The sequence below is a fragment of the Anas acuta genome, chromosome 2 (genome assembly GCF_963932015.1).
Source record: "Anas acuta chromosome 2, bAnaAcu1.1, whole genome shotgun sequence".
In the NCBI taxonomy this organism is placed as follows: domain Eukaryota; kingdom Metazoa; phylum Chordata; class Aves; order Anseriformes; family Anatidae; genus Anas; species Anas acuta.
In genome coordinates, this window is record NC_088980.1 from 67,519,542 (window position 1) to 67,540,645 (window position 21,104).

The 21,104-nt window shown below is 39.9% G+C and overlaps 1 protein-coding gene across 2 annotated transcripts in view; it reads left to right on the plus strand.

The window, feature by feature from the left end:
* The window catches only part of NEDD9 (neural precursor cell expressed, developmentally down-regulated 9), a 95,094-nt gene extending 75,191 nt beyond the window's left edge, over positions 1–19,903 (plus strand). For both annotated transcript variants that reach the window (XM_068670727.1, XM_068670726.1), the window contains 5 exons: positions 13,352–13,453; positions 14,655–14,756; positions 15,170–16,393; positions 16,740–16,829; positions 18,360–19,903. In XM_068670727.1, coding sequence (XP_068526828.1) covers positions 13,352–13,453; positions 14,655–14,756; positions 15,170–16,393; positions 16,740–16,829; positions 18,360–18,869 — 2,028 coding nt within the window. In that variant the 3' untranslated portion in view covers positions 18,870–19,903. The remainder of the gene's footprint in view (positions 1–13,351; positions 13,454–14,654; positions 14,757–15,169; positions 16,394–16,739; positions 16,830–18,359) is intronic.
* Positions 19,904–21,104: the final 1,201 nt, after the last annotated feature.

Sequence of the window (21,104 nt, forward strand, 5' to 3'; positions counted from 1 at the left end):
ACCATACTGCAGAGCTGCACCAAAGCCTGTTGAGAAGAATGTTAGCTCAGATTAAGTTCTATTTACTGACTAGCTACTTTGGTTTTAGGAAACCTGGCCTGTATAAATGATGACTAGCATAGTTCACGCAGTGTAACGAGTGTGTGTGTGTGTGTACTCTGAAAGGCAGAAGTACAAACCTGAAAGGCAAAGCCCTCCAACTGCATGCAAAATCTCTTAACCTTCCCGCATGCCTTCTCCAGCTCCGCTGAAACTAATAGGACATAAACTTGAACACTGAATGGAGTGTGATAAAACCCCAGGTACATCGAAATAATTGAAACAGAGATTTCAGTTAAATGCAAACTTCTTGTTGAGGTGCAAAAATCAGAGACACTAAAACATCTGTTTTCACTAAGTTTCAGCCTGGAAATTTTTCAGAAAATTTGAATATGCTTTTTTCTGAATTCAAGGCACCTTCTGTAGAAAACTAAGACCATTTATTTGGCTGACTTATAACTTGTTTCATTTAATTCTTTGCAAGTTATGAAAAGTCAGCTGTGCAGCATAAAAACAAGTGGCTACACTGTCCACTGTAGAATAAACTAAATGTGCATTTATAAAGTGGTTTACTCTCAGCCAAGTAGCTGGCAACCTACTTAGCACTGGCCAATTCTTGTTACTTAGGATGGGATTGTTTTAAGCCCAACTTTGAATTTATTTGTCCTAAAAGCCCCGAGTTTCACTATTCAGTATTAGTGGCAAACTTGCTGGATGGCAAACCTCATTCCAGTGTCTTGCTTTGATTAGAGGCAGACACATGTTTAGCCCCTTGGAATTCTCTGTTTCAGACTAAGAAGAGTGCTTTGGGGTTGAAATGATGATAGACAAGAGAGAACTGTAGGTTTATTAGTAACAGAAGAGTCTAAGGCAAAAAAAAAAAAAGTGAAGAAGAAAATACTCCATTCTTTATCAGTCTAACCTTGCAAACCAGTGTTTACTGCTATGCTCACCAAAAACAGCTGCTGCAACTCCCTGCTAATGCCTTCATGAAAGAAAAAAAAAAATAATTAAGGGGAAGACTTTAGTGCTTGCCTCCTTTGTCAGGGGAAACAGCCTGTCCCCAAATCTTCCTTCTCTAGGGATCAGTAAAACAAATCTTGAGTGTTTGATTTTGGGAATCTTTGCCTTGACTACCAAATCTATGAATATATTTTCTCAGAGTTGTGACACCTGCCACAATGACTTAAGTGAGCCATTCTGCTTTCTTCCATCAGCAGAAGGAGCTGGTTAGCAAGCTGTGTGACTTTGTGGGGCTATGGAAGTTAAAGGTTTATTACTATACACTCATCGTATGTGTATGCCTTCTCCCTTCTCATAGCAGTAGCTCAAGAAGGCTGTGTCCTAAATACCATCCTAAGTAGGTCCAGCAGCAGTTCCTATCCTATGCATTTCCATGCACGTTTGCCTGTTTTCTTTGTGCAAATGTGTGGTTTGGCTGCCATACAAGTTTTACAGGCAAAGCTCTGACTGCTGTCAGGCAGGAATTGTCTAGCCTCAAGTAACAGTAAATCAACAGCAGGCATGTTATAAAGCTGTGTTGAGGTAACACATCTAGTTAGCCAGAGAGGCAAAGCAAACCAAAAAGGAGTCCTGAGGCAGGTAATTATGATGAATTGATTCTGGCTAGGCAAGTTGTTGACGACAGAGCTTTACCAGTTTCTTCTGTCAAATAAAAATACCACCTTCTAAAACTTACCCTACAAATGACAGAGATAATGAGGGGTGGTTTAAAATTAGCCTTGCTCAGCAGTAAGCTTTTACAGCTGTGCTGCAAGTTCAGTCACAAAACAGTTACACCTCCAAGTGTGAAGAGCATCAGAGGAGCATAAAGGTACAAAAGCTGTATCTTATGATTTATTCCTCCCTTCTGTGCTCAGCCTTACTTTCACTGCAACCAGCAAAGAGAAGGAATCTTCAGTCAAATCTGGTATTCAGGAAACCTGGGTTTTATCCATGCCACAGAGTTCTGCATAGTCTTGAGTGGAGTCTCAGCACCTCAGTGATCTCATCTGCAAAACATGTGGGGGTGATTATAAGGGAACTCATTCTGTGCAGACTGCTGGGGGAACATCCTTTGGGAAAGGCACCATCAAAGCACGAAGTGTCTTCTGCATCTGCGGTTACCCATAGCTTTCTCTAATTTAAAGTTCTTGTGGAAAATAATGATTAAAGGACATCACCGATATAATTTAAGTCTTCTTTTTTTCTGGTTCAGTGTTTCCCTAACTGACCTGCTCCACTGTCCCTGCCATCCAGCAAATAGTTTTGGCCAAAAGTTTAAAGGAAATTTTTCCTTGTTGGAAAACGATTACAATGACATCTGAAAGCTTTCTGTAGGAACCAGTAGCTTGAGGGAGAACTTCTGATCAAGAGAAATTGGCACAAAACAGAATATGAGGTGGATGCACCACAGCTGTTCAAGGAGGGAAGCAACTGCTTTGCAGTGGATATCAGCCCTGAAGTACAACTCCCACAAGGCGTGGAGTAACAGCCAAATAGAGATTAATGCCAACTAGGAATACATCAGCTTGTTGTTGTTGTTGTTTTAAAGTAAAACTCCACAGCTTAGGAAACACCTAGACTTCCCCACCTTTTAAAAGGGGATGAAGCAGAACACAAAAGGAACTCATACTCACACGTGAACATCCCTGGCCTATTTCCAAGTGTAAACACGCCCTTGACATGGATCAAGACTTTAACACCTCACCATCCTGTGATCTCCAGCTTTTTCACAAGTTCACTGCCTTCAGCAGGAGGTTTAGGCAAGCTGTGGTTGAGAGTACAGACCTTATTCCCTAATGGTCTTTATTTGCACTAGAGTCAAGTTGGTTCAACCTACGCGAAAGTGGCACCACCACCCCACAAGTAGCACCACCCTGACTGTTCTGGCATAGGCTTCAGTAGCAAGTCAGCCACATTGTGACGTTTTTCCTTCCAATTAAACAAATACTGTCTTAGTGGGGAGGAAACAAATGACTGCAATGTAACGTTTGTTCCAGGAATGAGCCTGCCCTCTCTTTATCATCTTTTTTCTTGCCTAGCTTCACATTTATGAAGCATGAAAATACATATACCTAGCATAGTGAAGAGCTGTGGTTAGCATGGTAGATACTTGTGTCAACAAGCGACAAAATAGTGCATATGCTCCCTTTCTTTTTTTCATAAAAAAATGTTTTTACATTCCAAAATAGAATAATGTCCCCATTTACCCTCAAGTAACAGCTTCCTGTGATACAGTTTACTTAAATGGCCCAAGCAGTCCATCTTTTCTTTTACTTTCACATTACAAACTCTACTTTGGGGATTTGTATCCTTTGTAACAAGCTGCTGCTTCAGTGTTAAAGTGTTGAACACACAACAAATTTGCTGAGTGCACCAGGAATTGTAACACGTACCTCAACACTCAGCGCTCTGTTTCATGAAGTGTGCTCTGAAGGATAAAATTCTCTCAAATCAAGTGCAAACTGAATGGTAGAAGCAGCACACAGACATATTCTTAGATTTGGGTGTTTCTCTTGTAACTTCATGTGAAATTAATAAGAGAAATGCCATTTAACTTCATGGGCTTCATCAGTAATCTATCCTCAGTAGTCTCCCAGAAAACCACTGAGTGAAGAAACCCTCATCCATAAGGCAGAGTAAGCAGTACTTAGTCACTGATGTGATTTGTAGACAGCTATTTTAAGAAAAAGACTGCATTTTATTAGGCTGAGTAAACATATGAGCTCACCATTACTCTTTGTTTCTCCCTATGTGTAGCTCTCTTTTTAATCAGTTCTATTTGTAGACCAAAGGCATGCATTTTTTCCTCGTAATATCAGAAAAGGGACCAGTCCTGCAACCTCATTCAACAGATGAGCTCCCCAGGAACACAAATCTGCCTGCACAGGCACAAGTGCAGGATTAAACCTTAGCTTTAAAAATAATAATAAAAATAGTTTAAATAAATAAATAAGAAAAAACAAACAAACAAAACAAAAAAACAAAAAAAAAACTTTTGGTCTCTTCCTTGGTGGTTAGACCTAGCTGCATCTTTGGTTACATCTGAAAACCCACTAGTCAAACAATAGGTTTGGGTGATTTAAATTTCCCTGCAAGTACCCAGATCGAAGAACTACAGCAGTCAAGCATTTTAGAAAAACTTGAGTGCAAACCTGATTATTTAAAAAGCGAGCCTCATCATAGGAGGAAGTGCAGTTTCTGAGATGGGAAATGAATGGATGTAGACTGGTGTTTGACTGTCAGGAAATATAGTGCTATTGATAACTAGAGGCTTTGCAGGTGCTGGATGATTTTGTAGACAGTTGTTTTGGCAGAAAACTTCTTAGCATCAGATTGTCATAATTTCACATCTGTTATGATTTTTTTGTTGTTGTTGTTGTTAATAGCAGTTTTAATATTTTGTGTGTGTGTGTTTGTTTTTTTTTATCTTTAGAAAACACTAAGCTTAAATGAACCTTTCTACCAAAACAGATCATCCAAATGGAATCAAAGTGAAATTAATGCAATTAAATTCTTAGGAGACAAAAACCTTCCATGAGACAGTACATCTGTAATCCCTAAAGAACACTGACATATTCCTATTGGATCTTATCATCACAACTTTTTTTATATACACAATCAGACCTGTCTGAGGTCTAGTCTAATTATTATATTAACTGCATCCTTAATTGCCTGTTGCATTAATACCTGTTTAAGAGGAGTCTATACCTCCCATAAACTTGCCAAAACAAGCCACGTAAAAGTAAACAGCAGTTAGCAGAACTTGTCTGAACACTTGCCTTGAGAAACCCATATAAAAATAGAACCAGAATATAGCTTCTAAGCCCAAGAACCTCTAGAAATCAAATTACATTGAACTTCTTCCTGCTGGAAGCTTTCCTCTGCCTAATTCTCTCAGAGCACCATGATTCTCAACTTAAGTGACTGAGGGACACTTCCCCTACTTCTGCATGTGTGCAGCCATGAGAACACTCACATGAAATTGAAACTGGCAGTGTTACATTGCAACCATTTTTCCCCTCACTTGGAAATGCCAATTTACCCAAACAGAAACTGTTGACAGGGAAGAGTCATTTCTGAGAAATGTCTCAAATAAAGAAATAAAATATTTGAAGGGAAACAAATAGTTATTGAAACATCCAACTTAAACATTTTCCAAATGAAGATTTCTTACCCCTCCTCCCCCTTTTTATTCTCCTCTAACATTAAATCTAGAAATTTAATATAGGAAGGAAGAAATAACAAAAATAAGATGAAAGTCCTCAAAAGAATTAAAACAAATAATTTGACTGGACCAAACTGATTTATTGTTTGTGAGCCTTCAGGATTTCCTATCACTCGCAACAGTAAGACCATTCTCTGCCCTACCTGTCCCAGAACCTTTTCTTCTCATCTTTGTTCTTCATTTCCTCTCATCTTCCAAATGCCCTATCATTAGGCTTCTGTTTTTGAGAGCAGACAATCATGCTATTATCAGCATAGGAAACAAGTGCACATGTTGAATGGTTCTTCATATTGGAACCTTTTTAAAATGGGAAGACTAAATAGACTGGGATGGCCAAAGCAGGAAGCTGCTTCCAAAACACTGAAGTACCAAGTTTTACCATGGGCTTTTCATTAATCAAAGCTTGTGCTGAAATTTGATCACAGGCTTCCAGATAATGCTTTAGCAAATACACATACTTCTCCACCAGAAGAACTGAGCAGACAATAATTCTGGTAGTTTTTTTTTTCACCACAAACATTTATTTCGGCACTCTAGAGTGCATGACTCTTCTATCGCCAGTACTGTAGCACATCAGCTCTTTAGTCCTGCTGGCCAACACACGCAGAAATGATGAAATCAGTCTGTCTTAAATGAGTAATTGTCATGGGGATGGCACTGGTAAAACCCTTCACAAGTATATTGGACAAGTATCACTTTTTCCACTTCCCTTGAAAATGCTGATAATTTTTAACTATAAAGAGCTGCTCTTTGCAGTTCTTCTCTTCCTCTCCTCAAAAGTGACACGTCTTCAGAAATATTGATTTGGCTCTTTCTTTTTAATCACATTTTGTAAGGAAGAATGACATCAGAAGCTAGGAATACCCCTTCCCAGTCAGCCTTGCGATTCAAGGCCAGCCAGCACTAGGCCTGTTCCACTGAAGCAAGCAGAAATGTTGCTCATAACAAAACTGGCAGAAAACCCTCAAGCTGATGCAAGTGAGAGCAGGACCAAGTCAAGAAAGCAACATTAAATGAAGAAAAAAAAAAGTAAAATTTTGTTAATGACAAATGTACTGATCCTTTTTCCACCTTGTACTGCTCATTCAGCAGTCTATGCAAAGATGGACCCTTGTTTGGTTTTTTGATCATGAACACCAGCAGCAAGCAAAAATTCCACACCATAATCCAAAACTACAGCTGATGCAAATCAGCACCATTCCACTGCACATAATACAGCACTGTCATTCTATGCTAGTGGAAGCTTAGGTCATCTGTGTAACTCTATAACTTAAAAAACAAAACAAAACAATACAAAAAAAAAAACAAAAAAACTCTTCCCCTCCATGGATTCATGGTTTGGATCAAGGCCAGCATGTGATTTCACTTTTTTTATTTTAAATCACTTTCACACCTTCTATTTTACATCTTTGAGAATCGTGACCCAGAACTTGCATAAATCTGGTTGAAATAATATGACGTCAAAAGAAGAAAAAAGTAACAGATTTTTGTTACTTCTCATTATTTGTATTACAGCATCATGTTTTGCTTCATTTTGCTTTTTTAAAAAATAGACTGGGCGTCTAGTGGTGAGGCACTTCATAGCCACATCATAAAGTTTCCGTTTAAAGCCCTAAACCTGCAAAACAAAGCATTTTTAATTTAACACACTGCGTGAGTCAATGATATCTGGACATGCCTCAGCCCTGAGAGCACATACAGTGACAGCAGGAAAGCAGATTGTCATAAGCAATGGTCCCAGACAACAAGTGGACATAAAGCATAGGGGGAAAATAAGCAGGCATTTTAAAGATGCATGCAACGTCAAGGAACAAATCAGTTCTGCGTCAGGGTAGCGTTTGACACAACCTTATCTTCACACATCTGAATATTACTTCTCAGCAAATTTAACAGGGAACACCCAGTTAAGGACAGCCTACACAAAAGCAGCAGTGTCACCACGTGTGTTGATACCATGCCTCTTTCTAGCAGAATAACTCAGTCAGCCTGGGAAGGAGAAAGCAGTCATTTCTGTGAATTTCCTTCTGTCCTCTAGAAACAGTTGGCCTCATAGCACTGGAAATCAGCTCACAGTTGCAGCCCGAAACCTGGTTCATTAGAACTGCCTCTACAGGCTTCCCCCCCTCTTTCAGCTTGTGAACCTTGATCAAAAGCTCTCCCAACATTTCAGTGATGACAGAAAGTACTCTACCTGAATATTTTATAGTGGCCTGGTGGTTATTCATTATTTAGATTGAAATAAAGTGTTATGATTTGATTATCCTAAGACCTATGGCAACTCACAAAAACAAACATTAGTAAGCGCAAGCATACTTAGCACATGTGATAATGAAACCACAACCTTTATTTACTGACAGCTGGAAAACACATTGGATATCGTCATGTATAGCAAATAAGATTACTGCATCATACAAATATTTTTGCTCATTTTTTGCAGCAGACAATCCTGAGTGATTTTATAGGTATTATTGTTAGGAAATGCATTATCAGTCACTGGAAATCTTGATACAGCTTGTAAAAGACAGGAGAGGAAACACCTAACTTTTTTTTTTTTTTTTTTTTGTAAAAAGGACAGAGTTCAGCCAGCTAGCCAAGTTTTTTCAAATACTCATCTTATCTTATGAGCACTCTTCTTAACACAACCTTCTTGCTGTTCTACTTAGTCATATAACCACCACCCTCAATAAAAAAATAAAAAAAAAATTAAATAGATACCTGGCTTCCTAAGCACATGAAGCAAAACAGAAAGACGTGCTGAGAGGTCGCTCACTGTCTGATCCAGCACAGTTCAGTGGCTCAAAGAGTCTAAGAGAGAAGGGACCACTTTTGGACCACTTTTCCCCCAAAAAAGAAATTCTCACTCTCTTACAGTTTTCCCATATCCCTTTGGCTGTTTCATTTTCCTTACAAACCTAAGATAGTCCAGGTAGCTGTTATATATCTACTTAAGAGCCTTGGGAACAGATTTTCAATAACTGTAGAGTTTTACATTAAACAAACTTACAGGAATACCCTACAACAGTACAAATATGTTACTTTTCCTTTAATTATATTTTGATTATTTTTTCCTATGTCCAAGCTTTATAATGACTCCATTTTACGCACTACCTCTTGGTCTTTTCCAGGACAGGACTCCTTCCAGGGCAAGCCACAGCTGATTTAACAGAGCCAGGACTGACAGCTGACATTAGCAGCAGATTCTGGCTGTAGCTCATGCCCTCTGCTGAGCGTTACCCATGGGCTGAAGAGGAGAGCATCTTGGGAGGAAACATATTTCAATGCAACTATTCCTCCAGATTTAAAAAATACATATACAAGATCTAATGCATATGCCTCCTCTTCTTCACCTCTAAAAGCACCGATCTGTTTCAAAAGCAGTCAGCAGGGGTCAGTTCAGAAGGTTCTTGGGATTAAGAAGCCGTACTGAGAAATAGCAGTGATTTGGGGCAAGTTGTTCAACATACCCATGCTTCAGCTTTCTCACCTTATAAGACTCAGTAAAGTGTATTTTCCATCATTCTGCATATCAGGTACTGGAGTTCAGGGGAAGAGGCTGAATTCTGCCCTCCACAGTATTGCTGTAAATCCAGAGTAATTCTGTCGCCTTCTGTACATTTATTCACCCTGCGTTCTCTTTAAGCAATGTAAACTACAATTTTGTGCATGTGCAGGAAGCACAGGAATTGTCTTGCGGCTGCCTTAGTTTGGAATGTTCTCTGTTTTAGCCTAACTTCCATTTTAATCCTGGAAGAAACAGAATATCTTTTTTCCTTATGTTTAAGGAAGAGAGTTTTAATGAACCACAAGGCTGGGTATTTTGCAAAGTACATGCACATTGAGCTCTTTTTCATGGTCATAAATATGCCATTGGCATGGAGAAGACGCAAGTAATTGCTTTTGGAGGAGTGTGGTATTCAGCAAGAACAAACTTTCTGTTCAGTTGTCTTTGTTTTTCAGTACTGAAAGTTCAAAGTAGGCTCATTACATGTTTCACCGGAGCCAAACCTGGTCCCTGTTAGTTGCCCTGCATGGATTAAGTGGTTAACGATGTTTTGAGAATGTCGGACTAACTAGTTTGTGGGAACACCATCTGTTTCCTTCAGTGTGTAAACAAGGAAAATTGCTGGTTTGAAATGCAGGATTATTTAAACTCAGATAACCACAGACATTCTTAAAAGAGAAGAGGTAAAAGGAAAAAGAATCCTCTTGTAGTCTGAGGATCAGTGACATTTGCTGGAAAATAAATCCTTAAGTATCAAACAGGGCTGCTATCCCCATTCCACAAGTGAGAGAAGAGGAACTTTTCTTTTGCAGCCACCTCCTTCCTTTTCAAGTCTGTCTTCAAAACTAAACAGATAGCAAACATGCAGAACCATAAAAACTGGTTCAACAATGCATTGAAAGGGCTGAGCACTCCATTCAGAAGAACAAAGTTCATTTAATAGATTTGTGGGTGAATACCCCAAATCAGAATTTTCTTCGGAAAGTACTAGGTTTGGTGGCTTTCTTCATCTATCCAGCTACCTCCCTCTTCCTCATTCAGAAAAAGCAGTGTTCCACATTTTCATTTCATTGAGCAGCATGAATATTCTTTTAAATTACTGTTACACAACATTTGCTCAAGGTATGTTTTGGTGATGAGCAGCTTCTGTTCTGAATTGACTAGGAACAAGCCAAGCAGAAGGCATGTTTAACGTAGCAAAAAGTGATGGAAGGGAAGAGGAGCAGAGGTACAACAGGAAATGTTCTTGTACTCAGTGCAGAGCATTATCAGTGTTTGTGGGGAATTTTATGAAATCACTCAGAACATGTTGTTACTGGAGAATAATCCTTCATACAGGAAAATACACCTGAGTCACTGGGAGAACAAAGTTGACTTTTAAATTATCAACAAACCTTGGTTGTTGCTGGGTGTTGCTGTTTTGTTGGGCTTTTTTTAGAACTGTATTTTCTGTTTTTTCTTATAGCTATTTCAGAAGCCTGAAAAGGAGCAGGCATAAAAGCCTCAGGCATTTTTACATGGAAAATAAATGCCACACTAAACAGAGTGCACTGCTAAGCACGGCCTTCAGACAGGTCAGGTCTCATGTCCACAGTCAGTCATGTAGACAGGCTGTACTCATGAATCCCCCAAATCAGGGGGTGTTTTAACCTCACGCTGCCTTTGATGACAGCCAGAAGCTCCCAGATAAAGGAGTGATGCTGCTTGACCACTACTTCAGCTTAGTCGAGTCTATGCGAATGCAAAAGTGTCAGAAAGATGAGTGCAGTTGGCTTCCTTCATCTGGCAAGCCTAACTTTAGTGTAGTTATTTAGGATCAAATTGCAGCCATAAATAAACAGCGGCCTTGTACTTGTTTAAGCCTTTCATATGGCATCAGCCTTTTCTGAAAATTCTCTAAGAATGAGCAACAAGAATAACCACAGCTGAATGATACTACTGCTGTGCAAATGCTGAAGAACTTGAGGTGCCAGAAAGCTCCTACTGAGGTGCTGTGTGCTGTCTCCTTGGGTAGGACTGGAAGAAGCGTCTTACATCTGAGGCCTGGAGGAGATCTGGTCAAAGTTTACTCCTAATCTAGATTTAGGATGGAGTTCAGCTTCTGGAATAGATCACAACTGAGCAAAGATTTATAAAGATTTCAGCCTGAGGAATGATGCCCATATATTTGGAGCCTGGCAGCCTTGTCCTGCGAGGCACCACTCAGCTGGTAAAGCAGAGCTGACCTGCAGTGGTGCACCACTTCTCCCTGCTCCCAGAGCTGGAGTGGGGCCTCTGCCTGCATCTCAACAACAGTCTGTTTTTTTCTCTGCCATGGCCAAGCACTGCCCTGGCATAACAAGCAGCCTGATGCCACAGTGTTCACGCTGGCAAAAGTATTCATAGAGATGGGCAACACAAGAAGCCCTTTGGATTTTTACTTTGCATTTTCTGTTCTCCTGAAGGATGATTTTTAAAATCCCAGTGACTCATTATTGAAGCAAGGCTGTGACTGTGATTTTTGAACTGCTGGAAGGATCCTCTGAGTAAACACTGCTTCAAATCAAGTCCTTCTCTTCCTAACTTGGGTGGAAGGCATTTGACTGGCAGCACCCAACTTAAGGGGAAAAAAAAAAAAAGTATGCTAGTCAGATCTCTAGCCCTCATGGTCAGAAAAAGCACAGGGAAGCAATGTTGACATAAGTTAAAATTTTCTCAGGCAAACAACATAATCCCAGTAGTATATGAGAATGGCCTGGGAGGGGTGATGTCTGGAGTGAGCCATTATGGGAAACTTCCAGTAACTGAAGGGAGAATTGTCTTTAGAGTTTTGCCTGTAACCTCTTTTACAGTGTAGGAGGTGACTCTGGGGGAAAAGAAACAGTCTGTAATAAATTTACATTTTTAGATTCCTTTTTAAAAACTCATAAGTATTTAAATCCTATTAATCCTACATCCACTTCAGCAGGAGCTCTCTGATGGACAGTGAACCGATATAGCACTGAGGAGATTGTATCGCTTCCAGTTCCATCTTCCCTGTCCTCTGATGCTAATTCAGGGAAAAGCAGCTGAAAAACAAAACAAAACAAAACAAACAAAAAAAAAAAAAAAAAAAAACATGACATTCCTCCCTTACCTTAGGCACACACACACAGTCAGCACAGTGTACATACTACAGGGCACATTGCCTTGGGCTACTCACAGCAGAATCACACCTGTATTTGAAAGTGATAGGTGATAGGACAGTCACTGCAGGGGGGGAGGGGGAAGGGGGATGGAATCCAGTGTTTTTTTCACAGTATGGTGCCCTGAAAAAAGACTACACAGAGCAATATTTATGCAACAAATAAAAAGAAGAAAAGCCTGCATTGTTAATGCAGCAAAGAGGAGGTAGCAGGTTAACATCAGGGGGTTTCCCTGCAGACCTCAGCCAGGCAACACTCACAGTGAAATTTGGCCAAGACGTGAGGATTTCTTATAGCCAAAACTGCTGTGGGATCTTTACTGAGCATGTGGTTGGAAATTCTCTTTCACATCTTGCATACATTTCTAAAGATAGTTAAGTAACTCTGGTAAACGATTCTCCCCTGCTGAGCACAAAACCACATCTCGTATGGGCCTATGTAATTTGTTATTTTATGCCTTCAGGTTACAGTATTTCTATTTATTGTTGTTGGAGCTAAGCAGCAGCGGCAGAGGTTAAGCTGTATTTCTACTATAAAGTTAGCTCTTCTGGGGGTTAGGTAACATCATTTCTTTTATACCACACTATACTGAAATTCTGGCATTCATATGCCTTCCAAGATGTAAGGCATTTATTTTTCACCAAAATTTATTTGAAGTCATTGTGGCAGTTAATGGTTTAGAAAATGCCAAAAATGTAAATTCTAAGCTTTTTTCAGAGATTGCTCTCACATTGCGTACTTAAAGAATGGCTTAACATTTCCTATCTCTTAGCCACTAATATAGACAAACCACATGGAGACAGCATAATTAAATGCCCCACTTTGGTAGGTTTAAGCATAGCTTTTCTAGGTAAAGAATTTTCAAAGCCACAGCTCACACTCAGTTATTCAGGATGTTGTCCCGTGGGGCACAGTAACATGGGACATTCTGCTGGAGTAGGTAGAAAATACTTCCATGAACAAAGGAGGAAGACTCCCATTGTATTTGGAGCCTCTGTCAGTAAGTGGGAACACTCAACATGTCAGTAGGATTAGCAAGGTGTGTATAGCCTTGATCTCAGTGAGATGGTGGTATGACCATCACATCGTGTGGTCTGTGCTAACTGGCTGTCAACAAGAGGAAGGGACAAAGTTCTCTTATATCTCTGAAAGAGAAACTTTGCTTGACAAATAGGAGATAAACAAGCAGCCATGTCAGAAGTGGTCTGGAAGAAATAGATGGTACATTTATAGCTACTGATGGTCACTTTGCTGAGTTCAACCGTGAGAAATATACGTAGACTTGTGTTACTGACATTGTCACCTAAAATGTGAATGTTAATAATACCAGAATGCTTATAGTGAAAACCCTATGCATTTACAGAGTACATGCCAAAATCTTCAAAGACTTAAGTTTCCTATTCTTCTAACCCACAGGTAATAACTCCAGTCAGGTCAGGCCAAGGTTATGTTTATGAATTCCCTTCCAAATACCAGAAGGATACCTACGACATCCCCCCTGTTCGCCCTCTCCAAGGGGTAAGTACCAATAAAACTGCCAACAGCACTGAAAGGGCACAAAAGATTATTAATTTCTACCAGAAGTTTAAGAGCAAAATGAGTTCTCTCATTTCAGAGAGAAAAGATGTTTTAATTAAATGCAATTACTTTTTCACAGAGTGCAGAAATATTTCAGAGTTGTATTTGAAGTTGACTAAGCTCTTGGCAGCACACCAAACACAAAATTCCCATTTGTTTTCTGTATTTTGATCAAACAGAATATCTAAACAGAATAAACTTGCTGCCTGGGAACATTTTTTTTCCTTTACTTTGTTTTTGGAAAGTTGACAGTAATTCATTCAGTAAGGGTAAAATTATCTCCCAGACAAACAGCTACCACACAGGGAATTGTTTTCACCATATGTCTACTGCACCATGCCACTGAACTTGAAATATATCTTTGCTCTGGGGAACACCTTTGGCACATGATCTCCAAGACCACAGGCATCTAGAATGGATGCTTGGAGGACTTCTAACTCAACAGCCCTACATCTCTCTGTGGCTCTTTAATAGTGTAGCTCCTCTAGGGAACAACGTTGACAGTCAATAGTACGTAACAGACTAACACTGAGTGGATGGAACTGTTGGGAAATCTGGGGTAAGAGACATTCAAACATTAGCTTTAGAGCACACGCAGAACCCACTGTACCATAGGACATAACACCAAATGGATTGCTTGAAACAGCAGACAGTTTTACTCCCTGCTAGTAAGACAGCCCACACTACACCTGGTAAAGCAGATACATGATACTGAGGAGCAGCCTTAATCTCAGAGGGTTTAGTAGCATGTTCTTGCACAAGCTTATTTCTCCATCCCTCTAATCTCTGTTGGTGAGGGTGTCATCAGTTCTAGTCACATGAATGTAGTGCTCCCCTGTTCACCCCAACAGACATCTGTAATAGACTGGCCTTGATTTAACCTTTGGGATGGAAGTTAGCCATGACTTCATCACTCCAGTCTGTCATCCACACATTTCCCCAAAGGGGTCCTAGCAGAGCATAATTCCTCCTAACTGTCCAAAATACCAGCCAAATCCAAGTAGCTGTCCCACATGAAACAGAGGTGCACAGCTCTGGTCATCTTCAGTCTGAGAGGAAACATGGAAACCAAGAAAACTTACCCAAGACCTGAGTTTTTGTGAAGTAACTTACTTCTATAACCAATTTATTCTTTCTTTAGGTATATGATATTCCCCCCACATTGGCTAAGGGGACTGCACATTCAGGTCCCATGGGAGAAGCGAAAGCTTTAGGAGTCTATGATATACCACCTGCCAAAGGGGTAAGTGCTAGAGTTTCCACAAGATCATGTTTAAATGAGTTCACATATGATTCTGAAGGAAAATGAGATTCAGTACTTTAAAGGTTTCCTTAAGCTTTTAAGGTTTTTGTTAAAACTGATGACGTGAAGCACTGTATCAAAACTTAACGTTATGGAGTGTGAACTGGTCATTAGACCTAGATTTTCGTTGTGGCAGCATGCGGCCTTCTTGGATTTTGCTGCCCATGAGAATTTGCATCAAGACAAAGATTAAAAAGTGAGATATTAAAACTGATGCTCCATCAAACTCAGAATGTCTGACTCCACGGAATTCAATAGCAGATCTTCCATCCAAACATTCAATTTGCCATATGGAAGATGTAAATTATTTTGCTATTCTAGCCAAAGGTCTCATGGTTTGCTTTCTGTTTCAGATCTATGCTATACCTCCATCTGCATGCCGAGATGATACAGGCCTGAGGGAAAATTTGCAGGATTTTTCATCTCCAATGGGGCACAGTGCAAGACCAGAAGGAGTGTATGATATTCCTCCTCCTATCACCAAAGCAGCTGGGAAAGAACTTAACAAGAAATTTTCTTCCGAGGGCCTTTTACTGACTGATGGAGTAACACACAAACAGAATGTTTATGACATCCCTGTGAACCATCAAAACCATTTTCTTGGACAGCAAATTGCACCTCAGAAAGATGTTTATGATACCCCAAGGGGAATTGCATTCCCAGGACAACAGACAGGACTCATTGAAAGTCTGGTCTCAGAAGGAAGAGAAGGTGTATATGATGTGCCACCACCAATTTTCCAAGACACTAAAGGCTTACAGGATGTGACTGATGGGATAAATAGGTTGTCTTTCTCCAGCACAGGAAGCACAAGGAGTAACATGTCCACATCTTCAACAGTGTCAAAAGACTCTTCTTTGTCAGCATCAACTGCACAGGACAAAAGACTAATCCTTGATCCAGACACTGCTATAGAGAGACTTTATCACCTTCAGCAGATGGTGGAGACAGCTGTCAATAACCTCATGGCCTTCACTACAGCAGACTGGCGGTCTTACGGACATATGGAGAAACACATTAATGAAATTCATGCTGCTGTGGATAAGGTAGAGCAGTCACTGCTGGAATACCTTCAGTTTGCAAAAGGGTCGGCAGCCAATGCTTCCTGTCTGTCTGAGTTCAGCCTCTACAACAAAATGAAGAGGGAGGTGCAAAGGCTGGAGGACTCTCACCAGATCCTTACCCAAACCAGCCATGACTTGAACAGCTACAACTGGTCTTTGAATGTTCTAGCTGTCAACAGACTGCAGAACAAGTGTGACGACCTAGACCGGTTTGTTATGGTGGCAAAGACAGTCCCGGACGATGCCAAGCAGCTGACCACCACCATCAGCGTCAATGCTGAGGTGCTCTTCAAACAGGTGTTGAGCAGCTCCCATTTCAGGAACATACCAGAGAATATGAACGCTCCTGACTACGTATATAACAATCCTCATATGCTACATCATGGAGAAAAAACACAGAATCGCTGTGGTTCCCTCCCTCCGCTCCTGAGTAAAGGTCAGCACCCTCACAATACCACCAGCGAGAGCTTGGAAAAGAGCTGGATGGATGACTACGATTATGTTCATCTTCAGGTAGGTAAACCCAACACCTTGTTCTGTGCAAGACTAGGTAAAAGTTGTTGGTGCTTCTTTTTGCAAAAGCTGTATGCAGAAAAATAGTAAGTAGATTGTCACACTAAGACATGTTCAGGAGTAATTTCACCAGGGTGATTACTAGCTCTCAAATAAGACTGTCACACAGGCAACAGCAATAGCCTTTTACTTCAGCTATGCTATCCTTTTCTTCTCCCTGCTCTCAGGGATCTACTGTCACTGACAAAGTCAATACAAAGAAGCCTGCTATTTGGCCTATAAGTTGTCATTTAGCTCAGGAGCAGTTTTGATTTAACACAGTGTCTTCTTACATTATGCAAAACAGGGGAAAGAAGAGTTTGAGAGGCAACAGAAGGAGCTGCTGGAAAAAGAAAATATCATCAAGCAGAGCAAAATGGAGCTAGAACACCATCAGGTATGTTTACCGAGGCGCAATAATCACACTGAAATGTAGTGTTCTTGCATATATGGAGTACTGGTCAAATATAACAGGAGAGGCCCTTGCCTTAGCACTGTGCAACTGCTAGCACCTTGGCAGTGAGACATGCCTGAGTGCCAGAACACACAGCTAGGAAGTCCCAGATGGCTGGGACTGTGTCTTGGCTAGACAGTGGACCCAGGTTAGCTTCTTTCCAAGCCAGATTTGTACCAGTCAAGCTCCACCATGAACAGATTTAGGAATGCAAAGGACAAAGACACATACTGTCATGATCCAAATGAGAAATGGTGAGCATCAGGATTGCAGCACTTTCCTTGCCCTTGGCATGTCAGCCGTTGCTTATGCCAAAGAAAGCTCAAGTATTTACTGCAGATTAGCTGTTCTGAAAGTCAGCATCTCTGCCCACTTTGTTTCCTTGCTGCCACTCAGTAACTGTGTGGAAGTAAAGCCACAGCTCTTGGTGTTTGGAATGACATCTCTTGTGACACAAATAAGCCTTTCCCTTGAAAACAATTTCCAACCATCTCAGTTTAAGAGACCAGTTATCTTTTTTATTACAGCACACCACTGTGGCAGGCTCACTGTGTACATGTAATAGAAAGCAGTCCCTATCTCCAAAAGTTCTCCTCCAAAAGAGAAGCAGACTTCTGTAGCGTCATATAGTGGGTCAGTCACAAAGCCAACCTGAGAACTCAATTTTCATGACCCATAATCCAGTGTCTTAGTCACTGAACCACACTGAATACACATGCTGCCTGCACATACATTCAGTGAACAACAATACCATTAATACTGCTTAACATCACTTTAAAGCTAAAGAAAAACAAACAGGCAATGTAAAACTGATGACTGTCACTGTGCCATTAATCCTTCAGTAGATTACTGCCACGTGATATGGCAGCAAATTTTACATTAAAGAAACAAAAGAGCTCAGAACATTCCTGTTTCCCCCACTTTTGGTGGGGAGGACAACAGTAAGACACCTCATGTTCTGCATTTCATGTTGAGCATATTAAACTTTTGCTTCATCAGCACTTAAACTGAAATGCCTGTCTTTATTTTCCCATTTCTTTTTGTTTTCTTTAAAAACAATTAGGAGCCAAGAATTGAAGGTTTGTCATCTCAAAACCCCACAGAAATGGCAGGTTTTTAAAGATTGCATAACTGTCATTGCCAGTTGGATCCATCCCTCATTTACGATTTCAGCATATTCTAAATGAGAAACAGCCTGCAAATTCAGTAGGCTTCTGAATGCAAATGGAATGTTTTTAACATTTTTTTTTCTTCTGAACTCTGTTTGGCTTTATGTTAACAAAAGCTCTCCCTCATTCTCTACCCTCACTCTCCAATGTAAGATATTGTTAAGAACATGTACACTAGTTTTTATTCAGTGTGACACTAATCTAGGATACCTGTTTTACTGTTCTGAGGCATAAGGTATAATTGTAATACTTAACCTCTTTATAGGAACATTATTTGAAGAGAAACTTTTTATTTGTCTTTCAGATCAATCAGTTTCAACAGCTGGAGCAAGAGATCACAAAGCCTGTAGAGAACGACATTTCAAAATGGAAGCCACCTCAAGCTCTCCAGATTGCAAACAGCACTGCTGCCTCTCATGACAGAAAGCCGCTTTTATTCTACTCTGACCAATATGAGACTCATTTCAATTACCTCCTAAACACCATCGATGCCTTTTTCAGTTGCGTCAACAGTTCTCAGCCCCCCCGAATCTTTGTTGCCCACAGCAAACTCGTCATTTTGAGTGCTCACAAACTTGTGTTTATTGGAGACACGCTCACACGGCAAGTGACAGCTCAGGACATACGCAACAGAGTGAGGAACTCCAGCGACCAGTTGTGTGAACTGCTGAAGAGCATCGTGATGGCTACGAAGATGGCTGCCTTGCATTACCCTAACACCGCTGCGCTGCAGGAGATGGTGGACCGAGTAACAGAGCTGTCTCATCAGGCACAGTTGTTTAAACTCTCACTAGTCCAGATGGCATCCTTATGAAACAAAGCAGAACATGACCCATGAACAGTGAAACAGAAAAGCAAACTGGAACTATTTTTATGTAAATGTTATCATTTATTTTTTGAAGATATTTTATATGAAATGTTTTAAATATGGTCTTACGAGTTAGAAAATCTAAAGAAATCACTGAGCTGGGAATATATCTGGCTCTATATTGTGTTTCTAATATACATTTAGACATGTATACACTCTGTATATGTATATGTTGCTACATTCCCTAAAACATCATTAAGCACCTTAAAGTATGTGTCGGGTAAGCAGTGCGTATCTTTTGTATATACTGCTATTTCTTCAGTATATTTAACTGGATGCTACACTCTTTTTGATTCATTCCATCTTAATTTTGGCACATAGACTGGTTGTGAAATCTACTTGTAGCGATCCATGAAGCAAGTGTAATGGTTCTCATAGAACCCCATTCCCTTAATGGAATTAACCTAGTAATTTCCAAGAACTTTAACTACCCCCTCACTGTTTTGTTATATATATGATTCAGTCATTCTGAGTAGGATATATGCACAACTGCAACAAGCAACAAAGTATGTTTTTTGGGGAGAAAAGCATTTTTAGGCCATATAAGAAACAACCTTCTAAGAAGGAAAGAACTGTACATATTAAATATTTTATGGCATTCAAATTTTGCTGTTTCTAATAACCATACAATATCAGATTTTAAAACCTGGAGTCTCAGCAACATAGATTTATGTTTACTTTGTATATCCTTGCATCAGCAATTAAAGTCATACTGAAAAACGTTGTTTATGGACTCAGAGTTATCCTGAGAAAATCCGTTGGGCTCATCTGTGAGGCTGCAGATGAGCAATGTCTCAAAATATTAGTCCATCCAGAAGGATTAAGGTAAGTATTGTAATTCATACAGGAAAAACAACAGAATTTGAAATATTGGATAATTAAACATATGTATACATTGTACACAATTTGATGAAGAAATGGCACTTATTTTTTTTCTAGGAAAAATTTGTGGAAATAAATTTCATCTACTTCAATTTTGACTTCCATTCAAGTACTGGCCTTTTTTTTCCCTAAATTCTGTTCCATAGCTACTGGTCCTTCTGCACTACAACATTACCAGAAATTACCTCCTGTTTTAATAGGGCAATTACATCAGCAGTATACACAGTCTTACACAATAATTTTCAACTTGGACCCTTAAAAGTTAAGGGCTGCAGGGACCTTTAGAAACTTAATGTATGCCAGCTGCTCCAAAACATGTATAAACTTGTTTTTATTAGTTGCCTTTTGCGTACCCCCTAAAATTAAGTCACAGAACACCAGTCGTGCATGGTCCTCAGATTAGAAGCTACTCCTCAAAGTGGGTAATAGGAGCAGCTGAGCTCATAAATTCCAGGTGATTCTGGCATTTTAAAAGCAGAAACACTACTGTCCTCAGATAAATCAGGGTAGTGCCACATTGATGTATTCTGACTGCAGGAGAGTGCAAATTGCTGGTAAATACACCATGACAAAATCAGTAGCACCTAGAAAACAGATATTTCTGCTTAACTTTTTCTGTTCCCCTGTTTGTATCTAAATATCTGCCTTATTGCAATGGGATTCACTGTCTTGAAACAAAACAGTTTCAGCAGTGTATGAAATGTTGCTGCCTTATATCATCTCAGAGTAAAGACTGCTCTTAACATTCATAACATCACTTTAAGGCTCCAGAAGGTCCCCAGGAAGCCCCAGCCCAACCTCAGAAGCATCAGGATCAGCCCCGGTGCTTGGCTCAGGCTTAACATTCAAAGCTCAAATTAGCTTGAGAATAAGGGTACTTATCCTATTGTAACCAATAGCCAAAAAATTATCTGCGTGAACCTGTTTTGTACTTACGCCGTTTGGGATTCGTTTGGTTTTCCTTGTTCACTTTTTCCATTGTATATTCTTAGGAAGTGAAAAAGCGTTCTGAAGCTTAGCTGTTATGCTGATAGTTTATGCTTTCAAAAAAACTTTAATCACGAGCCTGTATACAGATTTCATAGGGAGTCATTTTTAAATCGTTAAATGACTAGGGATTTTTTTTTTTTTAAATAAAAGATGATATTTGGCCTTAATTCTTCTTGTTTGTAAGATGCTTAGAGGACTGTAAAAGATCCACATGAGAACCAGAAGAGCAGCTTTGCTCAGTGCAGCCATCCCCTCCCTTCAACTAACAGTGAGAGCCTCCCTCTTCTAATGTGTGCCAAGTTAAGTGTA